Source organism: Schistocerca cancellata, chromosome 2 (genome assembly GCF_023864275.1).
Source record: "Schistocerca cancellata isolate TAMUIC-IGC-003103 chromosome 2, iqSchCanc2.1, whole genome shotgun sequence".
In the NCBI taxonomy this organism is placed as follows: domain Eukaryota; kingdom Metazoa; phylum Arthropoda; class Insecta; order Orthoptera; family Acrididae; genus Schistocerca; species Schistocerca cancellata.
Window position 1 is genome coordinate 57,844,746 of NC_064627.1, and position 16,677 is coordinate 57,861,422.

At 39.5% G+C, this 16,677-nt stretch overlaps 1 protein-coding gene across 2 annotated transcripts in view; it reads left to right on the forward strand.

Moving 5' to 3' along the window:
* LOC126161330 (gamma-tubulin complex component 5) overlaps nt 1–16,677 on the forward strand; it is a 147,319-nt gene that overhangs the window by 124,052 nt on the left and 6,590 nt on the right. For both annotated transcript variants that reach the window (XM_049917089.1, XM_049917088.1), the window contains 2 exons: nt 3,190–3,390; nt 13,463–13,545. In XM_049917089.1, the coding sequence (XP_049773046.1) occupies nt 3,190–3,390; nt 13,463–13,545 (284 nt within the window). The remainder of the gene's footprint in view (nt 1–3,189; nt 3,391–13,462; nt 13,546–16,677) is intronic.

Consider the following 16,677-nt stretch of genomic DNA (forward strand, 5'->3'; position numbering starts at 1 on the left):
TTTTGTCTCAGTAGCATGACATTTACTGTTTACGGAGATGTCATGCTTCGTCGCTGGCTGGGCGCAGCTGAGTACGTGCTCGGCTTCCCGACTCTCTCATTCTTATGGCTTCTCCCCTTCCCACCCCTCCCCTCAGCTTGCAGTCAGTGCTGCCACCACTACTTGCATCTAGCCTAGCAGCTGCCGATGAGAGGTAGAGCGGCGTGAAGAGTGGTTTGTTTGTATGTTTTTCTCAGAGCTTGTTGACGCAGCAGCTGGAGACAACGATCATGTGTGCATTAGTTTTTGTGTGTGTGTGCGTGCGTGCGTGCGTGTGTGCGCGCGCGCGCTCTCGTTTTCTGAAAAAGGGGCCAAAAATTCAGTTGTGAGAGTGTGACTGTCTCTTCCATGTGCCTGTCTGTGACTCAGTGATCATGTTTATGGTGAGTTGCTACCTATCCTCATTAGTATTGATTCTCAGGGTATTTGCGCAAGTTATCTGTTGCATGGGTGATCACCACGGTCTCATTTCATTAATATGGTGTCTGTGACACATGAATAGCTGGCCACATGAGTGGACTTCATGACGGGCCAAGACCACAGGCCATTTTTGTGGGTATTTCCAACAGATTGGGCCTATTGATCTGAGGCCCATAGTTTCCCACTAACATGCAGGCCCTACCTGTCAGATCTAGTCTCACTGATCTGCCTGCAGGCTGGTTCTGTCTGTGTGTTGCGCAGTGTGGCAGATTTTCATGGTTTATCCATGGACCCAGGACTGTGCTGGTCCTCGCAGGCCAGAGGCTATGGGTGATGGATTTCAGGAATTGCGACTGTCTCACTGCAAGTACATTGTACAGTGCGGCATTTTATAGGCATTTTGTTTATTCTAGTACATTTTGGCACTTTGAAATTAGTTTATATATTAGAAAGTATAGATGATAAGAAGAAGAAAATTGTGGCAGTCACTGGCAGTTTGCACTATGTATTCATGTATTTCTTGAAAGTAAAATCTCACAATACCTATAGAATAACAGACATAACAAGGTGAGTAATAACAAATGATAACGTACGTAGTAGAACCAACATTTTATTTGTGATCACCTACAGTGATGGTTTACACAACTCTTCCCCAACTTCTACATTTCTTTCAAGAGGCCTACTTTTTTCTGAAGTTATTTCTGAAAGTGGTGAAGATATTTTAAATCTGTCTTGCAACTCCAACAAAATGCATATTTTTGTCACCAAATGTGTTTCTCTTTATTGAAATAAAATAATATCAGTGGTCTTAATGAAACATACATACCATTTGCCTTGCTTTCTCCATCTAAAAGCAGTTCATTATCCAATATGTTGATGTTAGTATATAAGAATTTTGCTCACACATTTAGAAATACAGAGGTCCTTACATTTTTCATCAACTAACGTCTTTATTTAGCCTTTGTCAGGGGAAAATGCTAAAACTTGTCTAGAAATCAGAGAAATATCAGGGAATTTCACTTCCCCAGATATGTTCGTGGCTCGAAGACATCTTAAGTATTCGAACCCAATATGTTATTGTGGACACCGAGCCTTCATCAGAGTCAAGGGTATCATCAGCAGTGTCCCAGGCAAATGTTATAGGACCACACTTTCTCTATATATACTTAAGTGATCTGATGGATAGGATGAACAGCGGTCTGCAACTGTTCACTGATGACACTATAGTGTGTGGGGAAAGTGTCAACATTGAGTGACTGCAGGAGAATACAAGATGACTTAGACAAAACATCTGTTTTGGGAGATGAATAGCAGCTTGTTCTGGATGTAGAAAATGTCTGATGTGTAATGTCTGAATACAGTATTAGCAGAGTTTAGCTTGATCTTTCAAATACTGTAATGTTGCAAAGTGATATGAAATGGAAAGAGCACGTCATTTTGATTATACAGTAAGGTTCAGTGTATTGGGAGCGTTATAAGAAACTATAGCTCATTTATGAAGAAGATCATATATAGAACACTAGTGCAACACATTTGTGAATATTGCTTAAGTGTTTGAGATCCCCACCTGGTCAGATTAAAGGAAGACATAGAAGCAAATCAGAGGTGCGCTGCTACATTTGTATTTGTTTCTGCTAGGTTTGATCAGTGTGCAAGTATTACAGAAACACTCATGAACTCAAATGTGAATCCCTGGGTGAAAAAGGACGTTCTTTTAGGAAAACATTTCTGTGAAATCTTAGAGGAGTGGCATTCACAGGTGACAGCAGAATGATTTTGCTGCCGCAACGTACATTTTGCATAATGAAAGCAAAGACAAGAAAAGAGAAATTAGGGCTTAAACAAAGATATAGGGACAGCTGTTTTTTTCCTTGCTCCATTTGCAAATGAAACAGAATAGGTAATAATTAATAGTGGTACAAGATACGCTGCGCACTGTTTGGTGACTTGCAAAGTATGTACATAGCTACAGAACTCTTGTTTTGGATTTAACCGTGGTAAGTCTGAGCTTAGCAGTAACAAAATGAAACTGGATTTATTGCTACTTACCACAAAGAGGTGGCGTTGAGTGGCAGACATTTAAAAATAGACTAAGCTATTGGACAGGCTCCTTCTTCAGATATAGAAACATGCAAAGACACCCCCCTCTTTCCTTACACACACACACACACACACACACACACACACACACGCACACATGGCCACTTTCAGTCTTCAGGTGCTCAAGCCTTAGTGCCCGTGTGTGTGTGTGTGTGTGTGTGTGTGTGTGTGTGTGTCCCTTTAACTGAAGGACTTCTTTTAAATGTGTCAGCCTTACACTCAATTCCCTCTGTATGTGGTGGGTAGCAGCCTATCCTATGTCAATTTTTATAGTTGTAAGGTCCCAGTTACGTGTCTTACATCAGCTGGCATCATTTGAAAAAAATTGTAGTATCGTAATATTTAACACATTTATGCATTGTATATATGGATATGTTCGCTGAGTAAAAGTTAGTCTGGTATGTGTCTTGTTTTTGTGTGTCATTCAAAATATGAAGTAAATATATCTTTGGTTACTGTACTGATTACACAGCAGAGATTCTGACTTTTAAGCGTAGAAATGAAAAGTTTTGTGTAATATTCATTAATTAATGTTAGTTAATATTCTAATGAGTCTCAGTACAATAAACATTTCTTGAATTTTAGCGACAGTAGAAGCTTAGATGTGATAAACTTTATTTTATTTTGAAGGAGGGGAGTTGAAGGACAGTAATAAGGCTGAATCTGCAAGTAACATTAGAAAACGTAACATGTTGTGGCTGTTGCGCTTCTGGATGTTGCATTCAGTTGGTTGTCTTCATTCATACCTGATGGGTCAGGTATTAGTATCACTTGGTTTGGAACTTGAACGAGACACAGAAGAAGCAGCTGACCTGGACACACTAATTAGAGGTATGCATTATGTAATTTTTGAAGTAATTTTTCCTATGTTATAGAAGTAAGATATGTCATTTGTATAAGAAGAACTTTAGTGAAAAACCTTTTACTTCATCAAAGGTAACAATACAACAGTGATTTGTAAAAATTTAATTTTTTTAAGTTTTTGTAATTGTCAATTTTAGTAGTTTAGTTTTGCACTGCCTACAGTGCCACAGCTCTGTAGTTTATTCCCTTGTTATAGTTGTCTCACTGCATTCTTCAGTCAATCTCAGATTGTGTGGATTAGTACTTCTTTCATATTGGTGTTCAGTTGTGGTAGTGAAAAATAAATAGTAATTATAGTTGCGTGGATACTGTGTGAATTGGCCGCAGTGTGCGTCCATTTAGAAACTACCCTGGCAGTGATTGGCAAGCTTTGGGGTGCTGCTCTGATCACACCGGAGCTCCTGGTGTGAAGGTTGTGGTGCATCTATTGCTTCCTGCATCATGTTGGAACACTGATCTCAGTGCACCTTCTAAGGTACATGACTTGGCCGGTTCATATTTGCCCAAATCTTAGTAGCAGGTAGTGGTGGAATCAAAGATCTCTAGGCATAATAAAACAAACATAAGTTGCTGGCTGCAAGAGTATTCTCCTACATGGTAGTGACAGATATGAAACACAGCTCATTGCTGAAAGTTCATCTGAGACTTTGTGGAATGCTTCGTCTTTTGGGACTGTGGCCGATGTCCATGGGAGATCTGAACAAAGGCAGAGGGTGGGCAGTTTGGTTTTTGAGACCTCCAGTCTTGGGTAATTAAGCTCCTGGGGAAAACGAAAGGCAGGTTGGGAAGGAAGGACAGTATGCACCAATTAGCATAGTAGCAACCACATACTTTGCTGATTTAACCTCTCAGATGATTGATAAAATTGAGGAATACTCTCATGAAACCACCTTTGACATTTTGGAAAAAGCAGATTTGTGCCATCAACTGTACAATGTTGCGTTTGCTCTCTATGAGTTTTGAGTGTTACATTCATCTTCAAGGAGATGATGAAACTGGTAGAGAATAAACATAAAATTGTATAGCTGATGACGGAAATGTGCTTTTTCCCAATTATTAAATAATATAGACAATCACGTACAAAACGACTTTTGACTTTGTCTTTGTAACCAAATGCATCTGATTTACTTCTGGGTTCCTGTAGAATGTTAATGACATACATGGTTATAGTTTTGCAGTCCATCAGTCATATGGATATAGATTTTTGCATTTAGCTGGTTTTGTGATATCCTCTACACTAGCATTCCGAAGATGAATACGCAACAACAACAACAACAACAACATAAAAAACACAAAAACAACAAAAAATATGGAGCACAACAAAGCACATCTTCTACTTTTGGCAGATATCAATGAACAAATACACTATTGCGAATAATAAAATTAAAACTGCAGTCCCTATGCTAAACTTTTGGGACATGATTATCAATGAATCAATTGAAATATGACAGTCAGAGGATCTGATCAGTGAGGACCAGTAACAACCATTGAGGTCAGTGGTCCAGTTGACAATTTTGTAATTGGAGTTGGCAGCCTTATTTAGAAGGTGTAGCTCTTAGTAGGTACAGTTGAGAGAGGGAGAGGGTTTGTAAACTTAAGTCAGAGATAGCTCTCTATCCAGAGCTTCATTGGGTGACAAATGAATGTAACATAATAGAATGCAAGTTTTTAGTAAATGCTTGAAAAGCAGTTGCCATGAAAAGGAAAAGGAAGAGGAACAGGAGTGGACTGATGTGTCATTCGCAGAGACGGGGTGTCCCTTTCATCTTTCTTTTAATTTTTTGACTCTGTTTGTCTATAACATTTGTGTCACATCTCTTCTCAACAGCTAATTGTTTGATGATATGTAGCTCATTTTTGTAGTTGTCTTAACGAAGTGTAATTTAGTGATGTAAAACTACTGTAGGCTACCATGGACTATCGTAAGTAAAGGTAGACAATGGTAGTTTTCCTAGTAACCTTGGTCAGTTAAGATCTTAACCATGTTACCTGTACATTATGCATTTTGCATACCTATCTGCACATTTTGCATACCTATCTGCACATTTTGCATACCTATCTGCACATTATGCATACCTATCTGTACATTATGCATTTTGCATTCCTATCAGGCATTACCTCATTTTGATCGCTTTGTTTGCATATGTGATCAGTGTCTTACTAGATTCCCTTAGAAACTGGAAGCGGTAGAAACTGTGAGAGGATATATAAAGGGCTGTATATTAACCTACAGAACATTTTTGTTCTCCATAGTTATCCTCCCATCTGTTACTTAAAAATAAACAATATTCGTAGCAAAATTGAAACTTTCAATGTTTAATTCAGGTAGCTGTGCTTTATTGATGTCCCCCAGAAATTTTAGGGTTTTATTTTTTTATGTCTCCTGTTTCATTATTGCCATAGTTTTGCTGTTGCCTAATTTTAAGATTAGAGCCGTATTGTTTCTAAGTTTGGTTACTATTCTCTGGGAAGTTTTTCCTACTTCACTTTTTGTTCCTGGCAATGTTACTGTTATTTCTCCTCCTCCTCCTCCTCGTCCTCTTCTTCCTGAAAGACTCTTGCTTATGCATTCAACTCTCTCTCCAATTAACACTCTTGTCAGACCTTTAGTTACTGTTCCTTTCTTATTGTACCACGTATTCAGTTTCTGAAAAATATATTCTCCACTTTCTTGCACATAATGTATGTTGTGACATTGTATTTAGCAACATCTTCCACAGAAATTATGAGGGTACAAAGTCTTCTAACCTTCTTCCCCCCCCCCCCCCCCCCCCAATCCAAGTCTCTGATTGGTTGCGTAATTAAAACCACAGTGAAAAATCCAGTGAAGCTTTGTGCAGAAGTGTTGCGCAAAGTCATGCTGAGGGTTTTCGCCCGATTTCATGCAGCCCACATAACATAACTGTCATGCGGTCTTCCTTTATGAAAGTTCTTGGCCACATGCTACAGGGGCAGTGGAGATGCTCCTGCAAGGTTTTCAATGGGAAGTATTTGATAACCCATCATACACCCTGGACTTGGCTCCCTCTGATCTTCATCTCTTCACTCACAAGAACCGTTGGCTATGGGGACAGCATTTTGGCATGGACAATGAACTGCAGACCAGTGTAGAGATCTGGTGGAAATCACAGGTAGCTGCTTTCTGTGACAAGTGTAATGGAAAGTTGGTAGCAAGCTGCAACCAAATTCTGCCGGATTGCTGACTGTGTAGATTTGGAAGGTGTAGCTAAATGTTGCAAATAAATCGTTTTTTATGTTCACTGTGATTCCAATTTTGCAAATGCCATAGTAGAAGGAAAAGATGTAATACACAGGTTTCTGCAGTGGAAAACACACACACACACACACACACACACACACACACACACATTTACATATTTGCATGCTCACATAGAATAAAATAATGTTAACTACAACAGTCTTAATATTCCAAGTCTTAAATTTTTCATGTAAATAAGACGTTTTATATCAAATGCACTAAAACGACACTGGTAATGCTAAAATTTAGGTGAAACGTGTCTGGATAGGTGAGGAGGAAGAAAAAAAAAAAAACAAGTGTTTGCTCCATATTCAGTTCCAAGGAAAAGTTATCCTAGTATGCTGACAAAACTGCCAACACCTTTATAAAGAGACAGTATACTGTCTACGAAGAAAAAGTTCTTGGACAAACAGTACACACTGAGAAAAAATGAAGAATCACAATATACTGCCCAGGTAAATCAGAAACCAATTTTCTTTCTTATCTCTTGCTATGAAACCAACAAACTTGTCATCACTTTGAAACAGTCCTTGATGAATGTTTCTTTCACTGTACAATATCATCCAAACTTTCACCATCTTAACTACGTACATTGCCAGGGCTTTGACTAACTATCATAGTGCTGTATCTGAAATCCTACCCTCGTCACCAAAAGTAGTATTGCATTTCTACTCAGCCTGTGTAGTATCCTAATCCATCACCATGCATACCTGCTCAGAATCTTACACCACTCTGGTCATCACAGTGAATGACTCAGGTGCAACTCTTGTTTTGTACACTCATTAACTACATCCTACTGCAGTCCTGTTTCAGGCAATTCTGATTCTATTCCAGGTAGGGCCACATTTGAAAGCAGCCATGTTACTTACCAGTGTGGTGTTGTGTGTGGTAATGACAGCTGACAGCCTATGTACCTGCATAAACACACTGTCAGGCAGTGGATATGTTTGAGTGTACTGTCAGACTTGTCAGACAGAATGAACATCACGCAAATATATACATTTATGAAAGAGTGCAAAAGCCCCTTGACATTTGTTTGCAGATGCAATAGTATCATCCAAACTCATACAGGAATCAATAATTTGTTAGTAGGGGTTAATGGACAAGGGCTGCTGCATTGCAGCATGCAGTAAGTTGAAGATTTGAGTTGGTTAAGGACTGTGTCCAGATTACTGAAGAGGTTAAGGCAACCACTCATCAGAATCCATAAATCTGAGTTTGAGTTCTGATCTAACACAAATTTTCAACTCTTGCCATTACATTACTATAATGCTCTGGGTGGCTTTAAGTCACAAATTCCGACTCATACCTTTCCTTTCTTTCCTCATTCTCTATTTCTTACAAACTGTGGTTGAATACAAACTTTAAGGTGCAGCATACAACAGCACTAATGACTTTGTTAGTTGTTTGAATACCTGTGGCATACGCGACCCTCAATCTGCCATCCCTGCTGAACTAAATTGGTGGAAATTGCCCCACCAGCTTATCCTCCATTTTCGTGGTCTCGTTGCCCTAAACTTCTGGTAGCCCCTGTACACTCTGATAACCTTGCTCCTTGCACTTTTCCACTTTACTCCCAAATACCCCCAATTACTTCTCTCTGTCTCCCCCCCCCCTCCCCCCCCCCCCCCCCCACTACCCCCTTTTTTAAATGTCACATTTTTCATTTTTCTGTTGCCTCTGAGAGCAACCTTCTAACATGTCTTAAAGTACCTCTTGTCTTTCTTCCTGTTCCGTACTTCTTAACCCCTCACATTTTCCCTGCACTTTCCATTCCCTGCTGTCCTTTCTATTGGAGCAATCACTTGTAAATGACAGTGTTGCTGCAACCAGGGGTAGGTATGTTTAGGAGTCCGTACGGTTGTGTTGTAAAGTCGGAGTATTGGGTGAACAGTTGCTCTCATTTTTCTTAATTTTTAAAAATTTCTTTTATTGAGTCACATTGTATGTGGGCCTGAAAATCAGTTACAAGAAGAAGAAAATAATGTAAAGCCAAGAAAAGGGTTCCATTACAGCATTGTGTATTCATTTGTTATTTCTTTTCCTTCTAATATGGCTTTTTGTATATTATAGTTTTCCTCTATTTGGTCTCAGAAACTGACATATGGCCGGGAGAGTGGCGTGCTGACCACAAGCCCCTCCATATCTGCATCCAGTGACGCCTTTGGGCTGAGGAAGACACGGCGGCTGGTCGGTACCGTTGGACCTTCATAGCCTGTTCAGGAGGACTTTGTTAGTTTTCCTCTATTATAAGTTTCTGTTTTTTTTTTTTTTTGGGGGGGGGGGAAGTGAAGTGAGGGGGGGGGGGCTGTTGTGTTTCAGAATTTTTAGGTTAGTGTATATGTCTTTTGGCCTGTGGTTCATGTCCATAATGCAAATATAGAATGATTGCTGTTACTTTTAAGCAGCCTTCTGTGTTCAGTTTATCTAATGTCGAAATTTCCAATATAAAAATTGCACTGCAATCTTGACACTTGCGATTGATTCCAGACGAGATGTGTTTGTCGTTGTTAGTGTTGTTTGTCCTCAATTTCTTTTGTTATAGAGTTGTCTGTTCTGTAGGCTGCTTTCAGTTCTCGTTTTTTTGAATATATTGTCAATCCTGTGAGTTACTTTGTTGCTGTAGGTGAGTGCGTGCAGTTGACTGCTGTTGCTGTGTATCATGTCCAAACGTATAATGTGTGTTGTGTTTCTCTGTGTATGTTGATGCTGATCTGTTTGTTGTTGTATGTTTGGTCGCTCTTTCATTTTTATTTTTAATTTTTGGTTTAGTTTGTCTGTCATATTTGTTTTTTATCCATTTTGAACAGCTATAGGTTTGAGTGCCTATAGGTCATTTTTGTAGTTGCCCTTCTTGACTATAATTTTATTCAACTCTTCATAACCTGCATAGAAAAGCTGGCTGCTTCCTGCGTTATGGGGTGGTTTGCATTTTTGTGTATCATTGTACTGATGATGGTGAATTTCATGTGTATGGGAAATGTATGTGGTTGTTGTGTCTGCGTATTGTGATGTCTAAGAAGTCTAACTTGTTATTTTCTGTTAAGTAAGAATAATTTTTATTTATTCATGGCAGAACCATGTTTCCATAATTAATTATTCATGGAATAATTGATTGACAATAATTCATTCCAGTTAATGCTCAAGAGTTTCATCAGTCACATTTGATTGACTTACTTGTTAATGATGATAAATTTTTTGTTTGTTTTGTTTTTTACCACACAAACTAACACTAGTAAATTGCATCCTGTGTTTCAACAATGTAAATAATCAAATTTTACATGTCATTAAGAAATGTGGCTATTAAATAAGGGGCTGATGCTGTCATGGAATAAGTATGCGCGCACCTAAGATGAACAACCACTAGCTGTGAAATATGAAGCCTTATCAGTTGAATGTGGCATCTCCAGTGTCTGTAGACAAATTGCTGTTACTGCAGCCTTCATTTGTGTAAGGGCTGTTAAATTGTTTTGCTGGAAAAATAAGTAGTGTAATAATAATCTCTTTCAAATTCTAAAGGTGGCAGGGGTAAAATACAGGGAGCGAAATGCTATTTACAATTTGTACAGAAACCAGATGGCAGTTATAAGAGTCGAGGGGCATGGAAGGGTAGCAGCGGTTGGGAAGGGAGTGAGACAGGGTTGTAGCCTCGCTCCGATGTTATTCAATCTGTATATTGAACCAGCAGTAAAGGAAATAAAAGAAAAATTTGGAGTAGGTATTAAAGTCCATGGAGAAGAAATAAAAACATTGAGATTTGCCGATGACATTGTAATTCTGTCAGAGACAGCAAAGGACTTGGAAGAGCAGCTGAACGGAATGGACAGTATCTTGAAAGGAGGATACAAGATAAACATCAACGAAAGCAAAAAGAGGATAATGGAATGTTGTCGAATTAAGTCGGATGATGCAGAGGGAATTAGATTAGGAAATGAGACACTTAAAGTAGTAAAGGAGTTTTGCTATTTGGGGAGCAAAATAACTGATGATGGTCGAAGTAGGCAGGATATAAAATGTAGACTGGCAACGGCAAGGAAAGCGTTTCTGAAGAAGAGAAATTTGTTAACATCGAGTATAGATTTAAGTGTCAGGACGTCGTTTCTGAAAGTATTTGTATTGAGCGTAGCCATATATGGAAGTGGAACATGAACGATAAATAGTTTGGACAAGAAGAGAATAGAAGCTTTCGAATTGTGGTGCTACAGGAGAATGCTGAAGATTAGATGGGTAGATCACATAACTAATGAGGAGGTATTAAATAGAATTGGGGAGAAGATGAGTTTGTGGCACAGCTTGACAAGAAGAAGGGACCGGTTGGTAGGACATGTTGTGAGGCATCAAGGGGTCACAAATTTAGCATTGGAGGGCAGCGTGGAGGGTAAAAATCATAGAGGGAGACCAAGAGATGAATACACTAAGCAGATTCAGAAGGATGTAGGTTGCAGTAAGTACTGGGAGATGAAAAAGCTTGCACAGGATAGAGTAGCATGGAGAGCTGCATCAAACCAGTCTCAGGACTGAAGACAACAACAACAACCAACAACAACAACAACAACAATGGAACAATGAATTGTCATGAAGTTTCACATGAAACTTGAAAAAACTGCCACTGAAACCTATCTTTTTGCTAAAGGAAGTGCATGGTGAAGACAGTTTATCAAGTATGGGAGTTTTTGAATTGTTAAAATGCTTCCAAGAAGGCCAAGATGAAGTTGCAGATGCTCAAACCTTGGACGCTCCACAACTTCAGAAACTGATGAAAATGTCGAAAAAGTAGGTAACCTGATTCAATCTGACTTTTGGTTGAGTATTCAATTGATTGCTGAAACTGTAGGAATTGACAAAGGATGTGTAAGGCAAATTGTACATTACCAGTTTAACATAAGAAAAGTTTGTGCTAAACTGGTTCTGAAAATTCTCATGATTGAAAAAAAAAAAAATGCTGGTGGAAATGTTTGTACTGACATTCTGAATACCATTGAAAATTATCCTAATGTCACGGGAAGAGTGCTAACATGTGACAAATCTTGGTCTTTCACTTATGATTCAGAAACTAAGTGCCAAACCATGCATCGGAAGTGCCCAACTTCATCAAGAATGAAAGTAGCTTGAATGAGACATTCAAAATGTAAACCGACAATGATGATGATTTTTACGTTCATCAAATTGTCTCTCTTCTCTGCATTCCCGAAGGTCAAACTATTTATCAATATTACTACCTTGAGGTTCTTCCTCAACTCTGTGGAAAAAAATAAGAAAAAACAACCTGAATTGTGGAAGAACAGGTCACGGGTTCTTCATCAAGATAACATGCTTGCTCATACTGCATTGTCTGTTAAGAAGTTTCAAGCAAAGAACAGCATCCCAGTGTTAACAGCACCCAGCGTGTTCACCTGACCTAGCACCATCTGATTTTTGTCTATTCCCCAATCTCAAACCTGCATTAAAAGGAACAAGATTTCAGTCCATTGAAGCATTGAAAGAGAAAGTGGCACACATCATCAAGGAGCTCACACAGGAAGACTTCCAACACTGTTTCTGTTGTAACCGTGGCTGCAATGGTCGCGGGGTTGCCGAGAAGGAAAGAGCGGTGGGCCCTAACAGGAGTAGCCTGCGACCAAACAAACGGCCAAACGGGAAAGGATGGACACGAACGACAGACAACAGAGCAAGACCAAATGAACAACAACACGCAAGAAGCAACGGGGTCACAAGCGAAAACCTCACGAATCAACAACGTCCACTCATACACGGAAACAAGCAAAGTAAACACTCAGTCTGTAGGCGAGTTGTTGATACACTCACGTGAATATCAGACTGCCTCGCTGAGCGAGAGGCAGGCGCTTAAATACATGATAGGGTATGTCGCTATTGGCCGCTAGGACCATGTGCTCCACCATGGGGCCCTCAAATTGTAAGTGGGCCAGGAGCACGCGCACAGCCTTGGTTTACGGTGCGACAGTTGCAGAGACCTCTAGTGGTAATTAAGGTCCATGCCGTCTGGTACCGAACGCCACGGGTTTCCAATCCATGCCAGAGTTTGCATCAATGGAAAATTCACATGGATCATTGTAGGGATAGAAGAGGGGTTATATTGAGTGTGTCAATAACTAAATATATATGTTTTTGAAATAAAATGTTTCACAGCAAAAGCTCCTGTATTTTACAGCCACACCTTCTTTTAATATTATATGCTGGAGATTTGTGTGAAACTAATTCAATTTTACTGATCTATAACATATTCATGATCTACTTGAGTAGTTTTATTTTCGTATCTTCTATTATTTCTTTCGTATATTGAAGTCAGCGTAAGTTGATCTGTGACAGTAGCAGTCAGCTGGGCGTGGTAGCTTTGCAGGCTTCCCCCAACCACTAACATAATGCAATATTGTAAACATCTCTGTGGCAATGCCTTTGTGTTGCCGCTGCTCCATAGATAGCTACTGTTTTCACCTACAGCCATTATGGCTTTGCAATTGAAAGCTGGCGACATCGCTGCGAGCTGTCGGGGATCTTTTTACGCTGTCTCGACTATAGAATTTCCTTTTTTGTAATATTTATTTGTGTTATTACTTCTAGCGATTGCTTTTTGTATACATTCTCTAAATTTATCATAGGTGCTCTTGCTTTATCTATGTTATCATGATATCAAAGCCTAAAGTTTGTTTGTAACTAAGCATTTGGCATGTGTAAATTAATGAGATGTCTGATATAAGAAATTTTGTTCCTTATTGAATTTGGAATTTAGTATGCAGTTAACATGCTTTTGTGATGTTTCAGTTCACAACACCTATGTTCAAAAAGTTTACACACACTGCTTACAACCCAAGGAATACGAAAATATCAGAAGGGCTATTCTGGAGGTAAAAATCATAAATAAAAAACACAATATTTGCTGTAAGTTAGTTATGTGTTTGATGAATATGATACGTTGCACTGAGCATGATTGTCAACTTAAGGATTTGCTGTTTATGTAAGAGTAAGACAGAACATTAAATGGTACTAATGTCTTGGAAGTACTTCTTTGTTTTTCAACATGAGTGCTGTATGTACTAGGCAATGGTTAGACTGTAAAATTTTTTCCTTTTTTCATTCTCTTTCAAATAATTGTAACAAACTGTTTCTTCTGTCTTATTTGCCTTTCAATCTTTCGTCACTATAAACATTTCTGAAAACAGGTGATACAGTATATTGTACTTTGTTGTAATGAACGTTTTCCAAAACTATAAGAGGAAAAGGTTTACTTGTGAAGTGCCAGAAGAGATGTAAGATGTGAACTGGATTACATGGTGAGTAAAGTTTTAGAGCCAAAATATGTGCCAAGAAGTATATCTAGGTACAAGTACAGATGCATATTGTGATGTAATTGTTTGGAATTCAAAAGCGAGAAAGGGGGTGAAGAGAGACATGGGAGCAGAGCTATATTGACAGTTTGAGAAAGAGTAAAATGAAGCAGAAGTTCTCTGAGTCAGTCAAGTTGTCTGAGTAAAGTAGTTAAATGTAGTTGAGTAAAAGGTAAGGAAGGAAAAAAATTAAAAGCTGGATACACAATGACAGTAGTACATTAACAGATGGAAAAAAGTTATGGATACCTTTTTTTAATGAAAGAAGAAATGCTGGAATGGGAAGGATGAAATGACAGCACAAAAGGACCACCAATGCACCCAGTCTTTTTACTTCTCTCCTTTTCCACTGCCCTCCCCCCTCCCTACCTTCTGTCCAACCTCCTGACTGCATAGGCCTTCAACCAGACAATTGTCAGAGTCGTGTTTGCAGGCAACCCAGTCAGGCTGAATGCCTTGATACACTGTCCAGTGAGTGCAGCAAGGTGAAGGTTCCCTGCTATTTTGGGGTGGCATTATGTGGGCCCGATGTATGCCGCTGGTGGTCATGGCAACCATATTGGCAGCATATTGGTGAGGCATTCGTCTTCGTGGAGTACAATTCGTGCCCCCATCATACACATCTTGTGACTGACTTCTTTCAGGATAACGACCTCGCTTGACTAGAGTGACCAGCATGTTCTTCAGGCATGAACCCTATCGAACATGCCTGGGATAGGTTGAAAAAGCTGTTTATGGATGACGTGACCCACCAACTATTCTGAGGTATGTACGCTGAATCGCTGTTGGGAATGGGATAATCTGGACCAACAGTGCCTGATGAACTTGTGAATAGTATGCCATGACAAATACAGGCATGCACCAATTAAAGAGGATGTGCTACTGGGTATTCGAGGCACCGGTGTGTACAGCAATCTGGACAACCACCTTTGAAGGTCTTGCTGTATGTTGTATGGTGGTACAACATGCAATGTGTGGTTTTCATGAGCAATAAAAAGGGTGGAAATGATGTTTATGTTGATCTCTATCCCAATTTTCTGTTCAGATTCCGGAACTCTCGGAACTGAGGTGATGCAAAACTTTTTTTGATGTGTGTAAAATAGCAATACTGTTGAAAAATACAAAACTGCAGAAAAATGCACGTCAGATCCTAAAATGGTCCCATCATATAAGAAAGAGAGAACCACACACAAGCACAGACAAAAAAAGGAAAACGGTGAAACAGTAGATCACATGCCGCATTTTGTGTCAAATTATGAAGACTCGGTGATGCACGTGAAGTCTGTTTGTGTAAGGCTTAATTCTTCCTTTCCATTTTGGCTTCTTCTGTTCGAAGAAGAGATTGGGAGAAACAAATAGCTCATTAATTACAACTTTTGTATCAATGGGTTCAGAACATTTCTAAGAGTTGGAAAAAGTTGGCTCAAGGAAGACTTCTACGCTTTTGTCTGTAGGAGATGTATTTTAAACTGACATACTCAAGCTAAACAGTGTCTGTCAAATGGATGACATCAGCGAGTGAAAGACCTGCGTGAATGACATATCACTCCACGCCTCGTACTCTTCATTTTCATGGCAACAGCTTTTCAGACATTTACTAAAAACTTTCATTATATTATGTTACAGTTATTTGACACACAATGAAGCTCTGGATAGAGAGGCTATCACTGACCTGAGTTCACAAACCCTCTCCCCCTCACAACTGTACCCACTGCATATAGTATACTACATTGATCATGTCAACCAACCACCATTCTCTGCCAAGAGCTACACTTTCTAAATAAGGGTGCCAACACTCATTACAGAATTGCCACTGACCTCATTGACTGTTATTGGTCCACATTGACCAGAAACTTGAACTGTCATATTTCATGATAATTAATTGAAGCCCTCAGCTGCCGACAGGTGTTGCTGATATACCTTGATGGGGACAGCTGAAAATGTGTGCCCCAACCGGGACTCGAACCCGTTATCTCCTGCTTACATGGCAGACGCTCTATCCATCTGAGTCACCGAGGACACAGATGAGTAGTGCAACTGCAGGGACTTATCCCTTGCACGCTTCCCATGATTATCATTTATTCTAGAGAAGCTACACGGTCATCAGTGGTATCTGTTCTTTCGAGAACTGCTGCTATTTTCATATATATATAGTTAAAGGCTACCCAGCCATTGATCTTCGTGTGTGCGAATGCGCACAGGTTGCCTGAACTCTTACGGGAACTGTCACCTTAGTGTGCGCGAGTAATGAGTGGATGGGCAAATATCTGTTAGGTACATTATGTATGTAGATTGTGGACAGTTGAGAATGTGGGCCTCACGGGAAGCATGCAAGGGATAAGTCCTTGCAGTCGTGCTATTCATCTGTGTCCTCGGTGGCTCAGATGGATAGAGCATCTGCCATATAAGCAGGAGATCCCGGGTTCGAGTCACGGTCGAGGCACACATTTTTAGCTGTCCCAGTCAAGATATATCAACAACAAGTGTCAGCAGCTGAGGGTTTCAATTAATTATCATTTAGTCTAGAGAAACTGCACGGTCATCAATGGTATCTGTTCTTTTGAAAACAGTTACTATCTTCATATATGTCATATTTCAATTCATTCCTCGATGATCGAGTCCAAAAGTTCAATGTACAGACAACAATTTTCA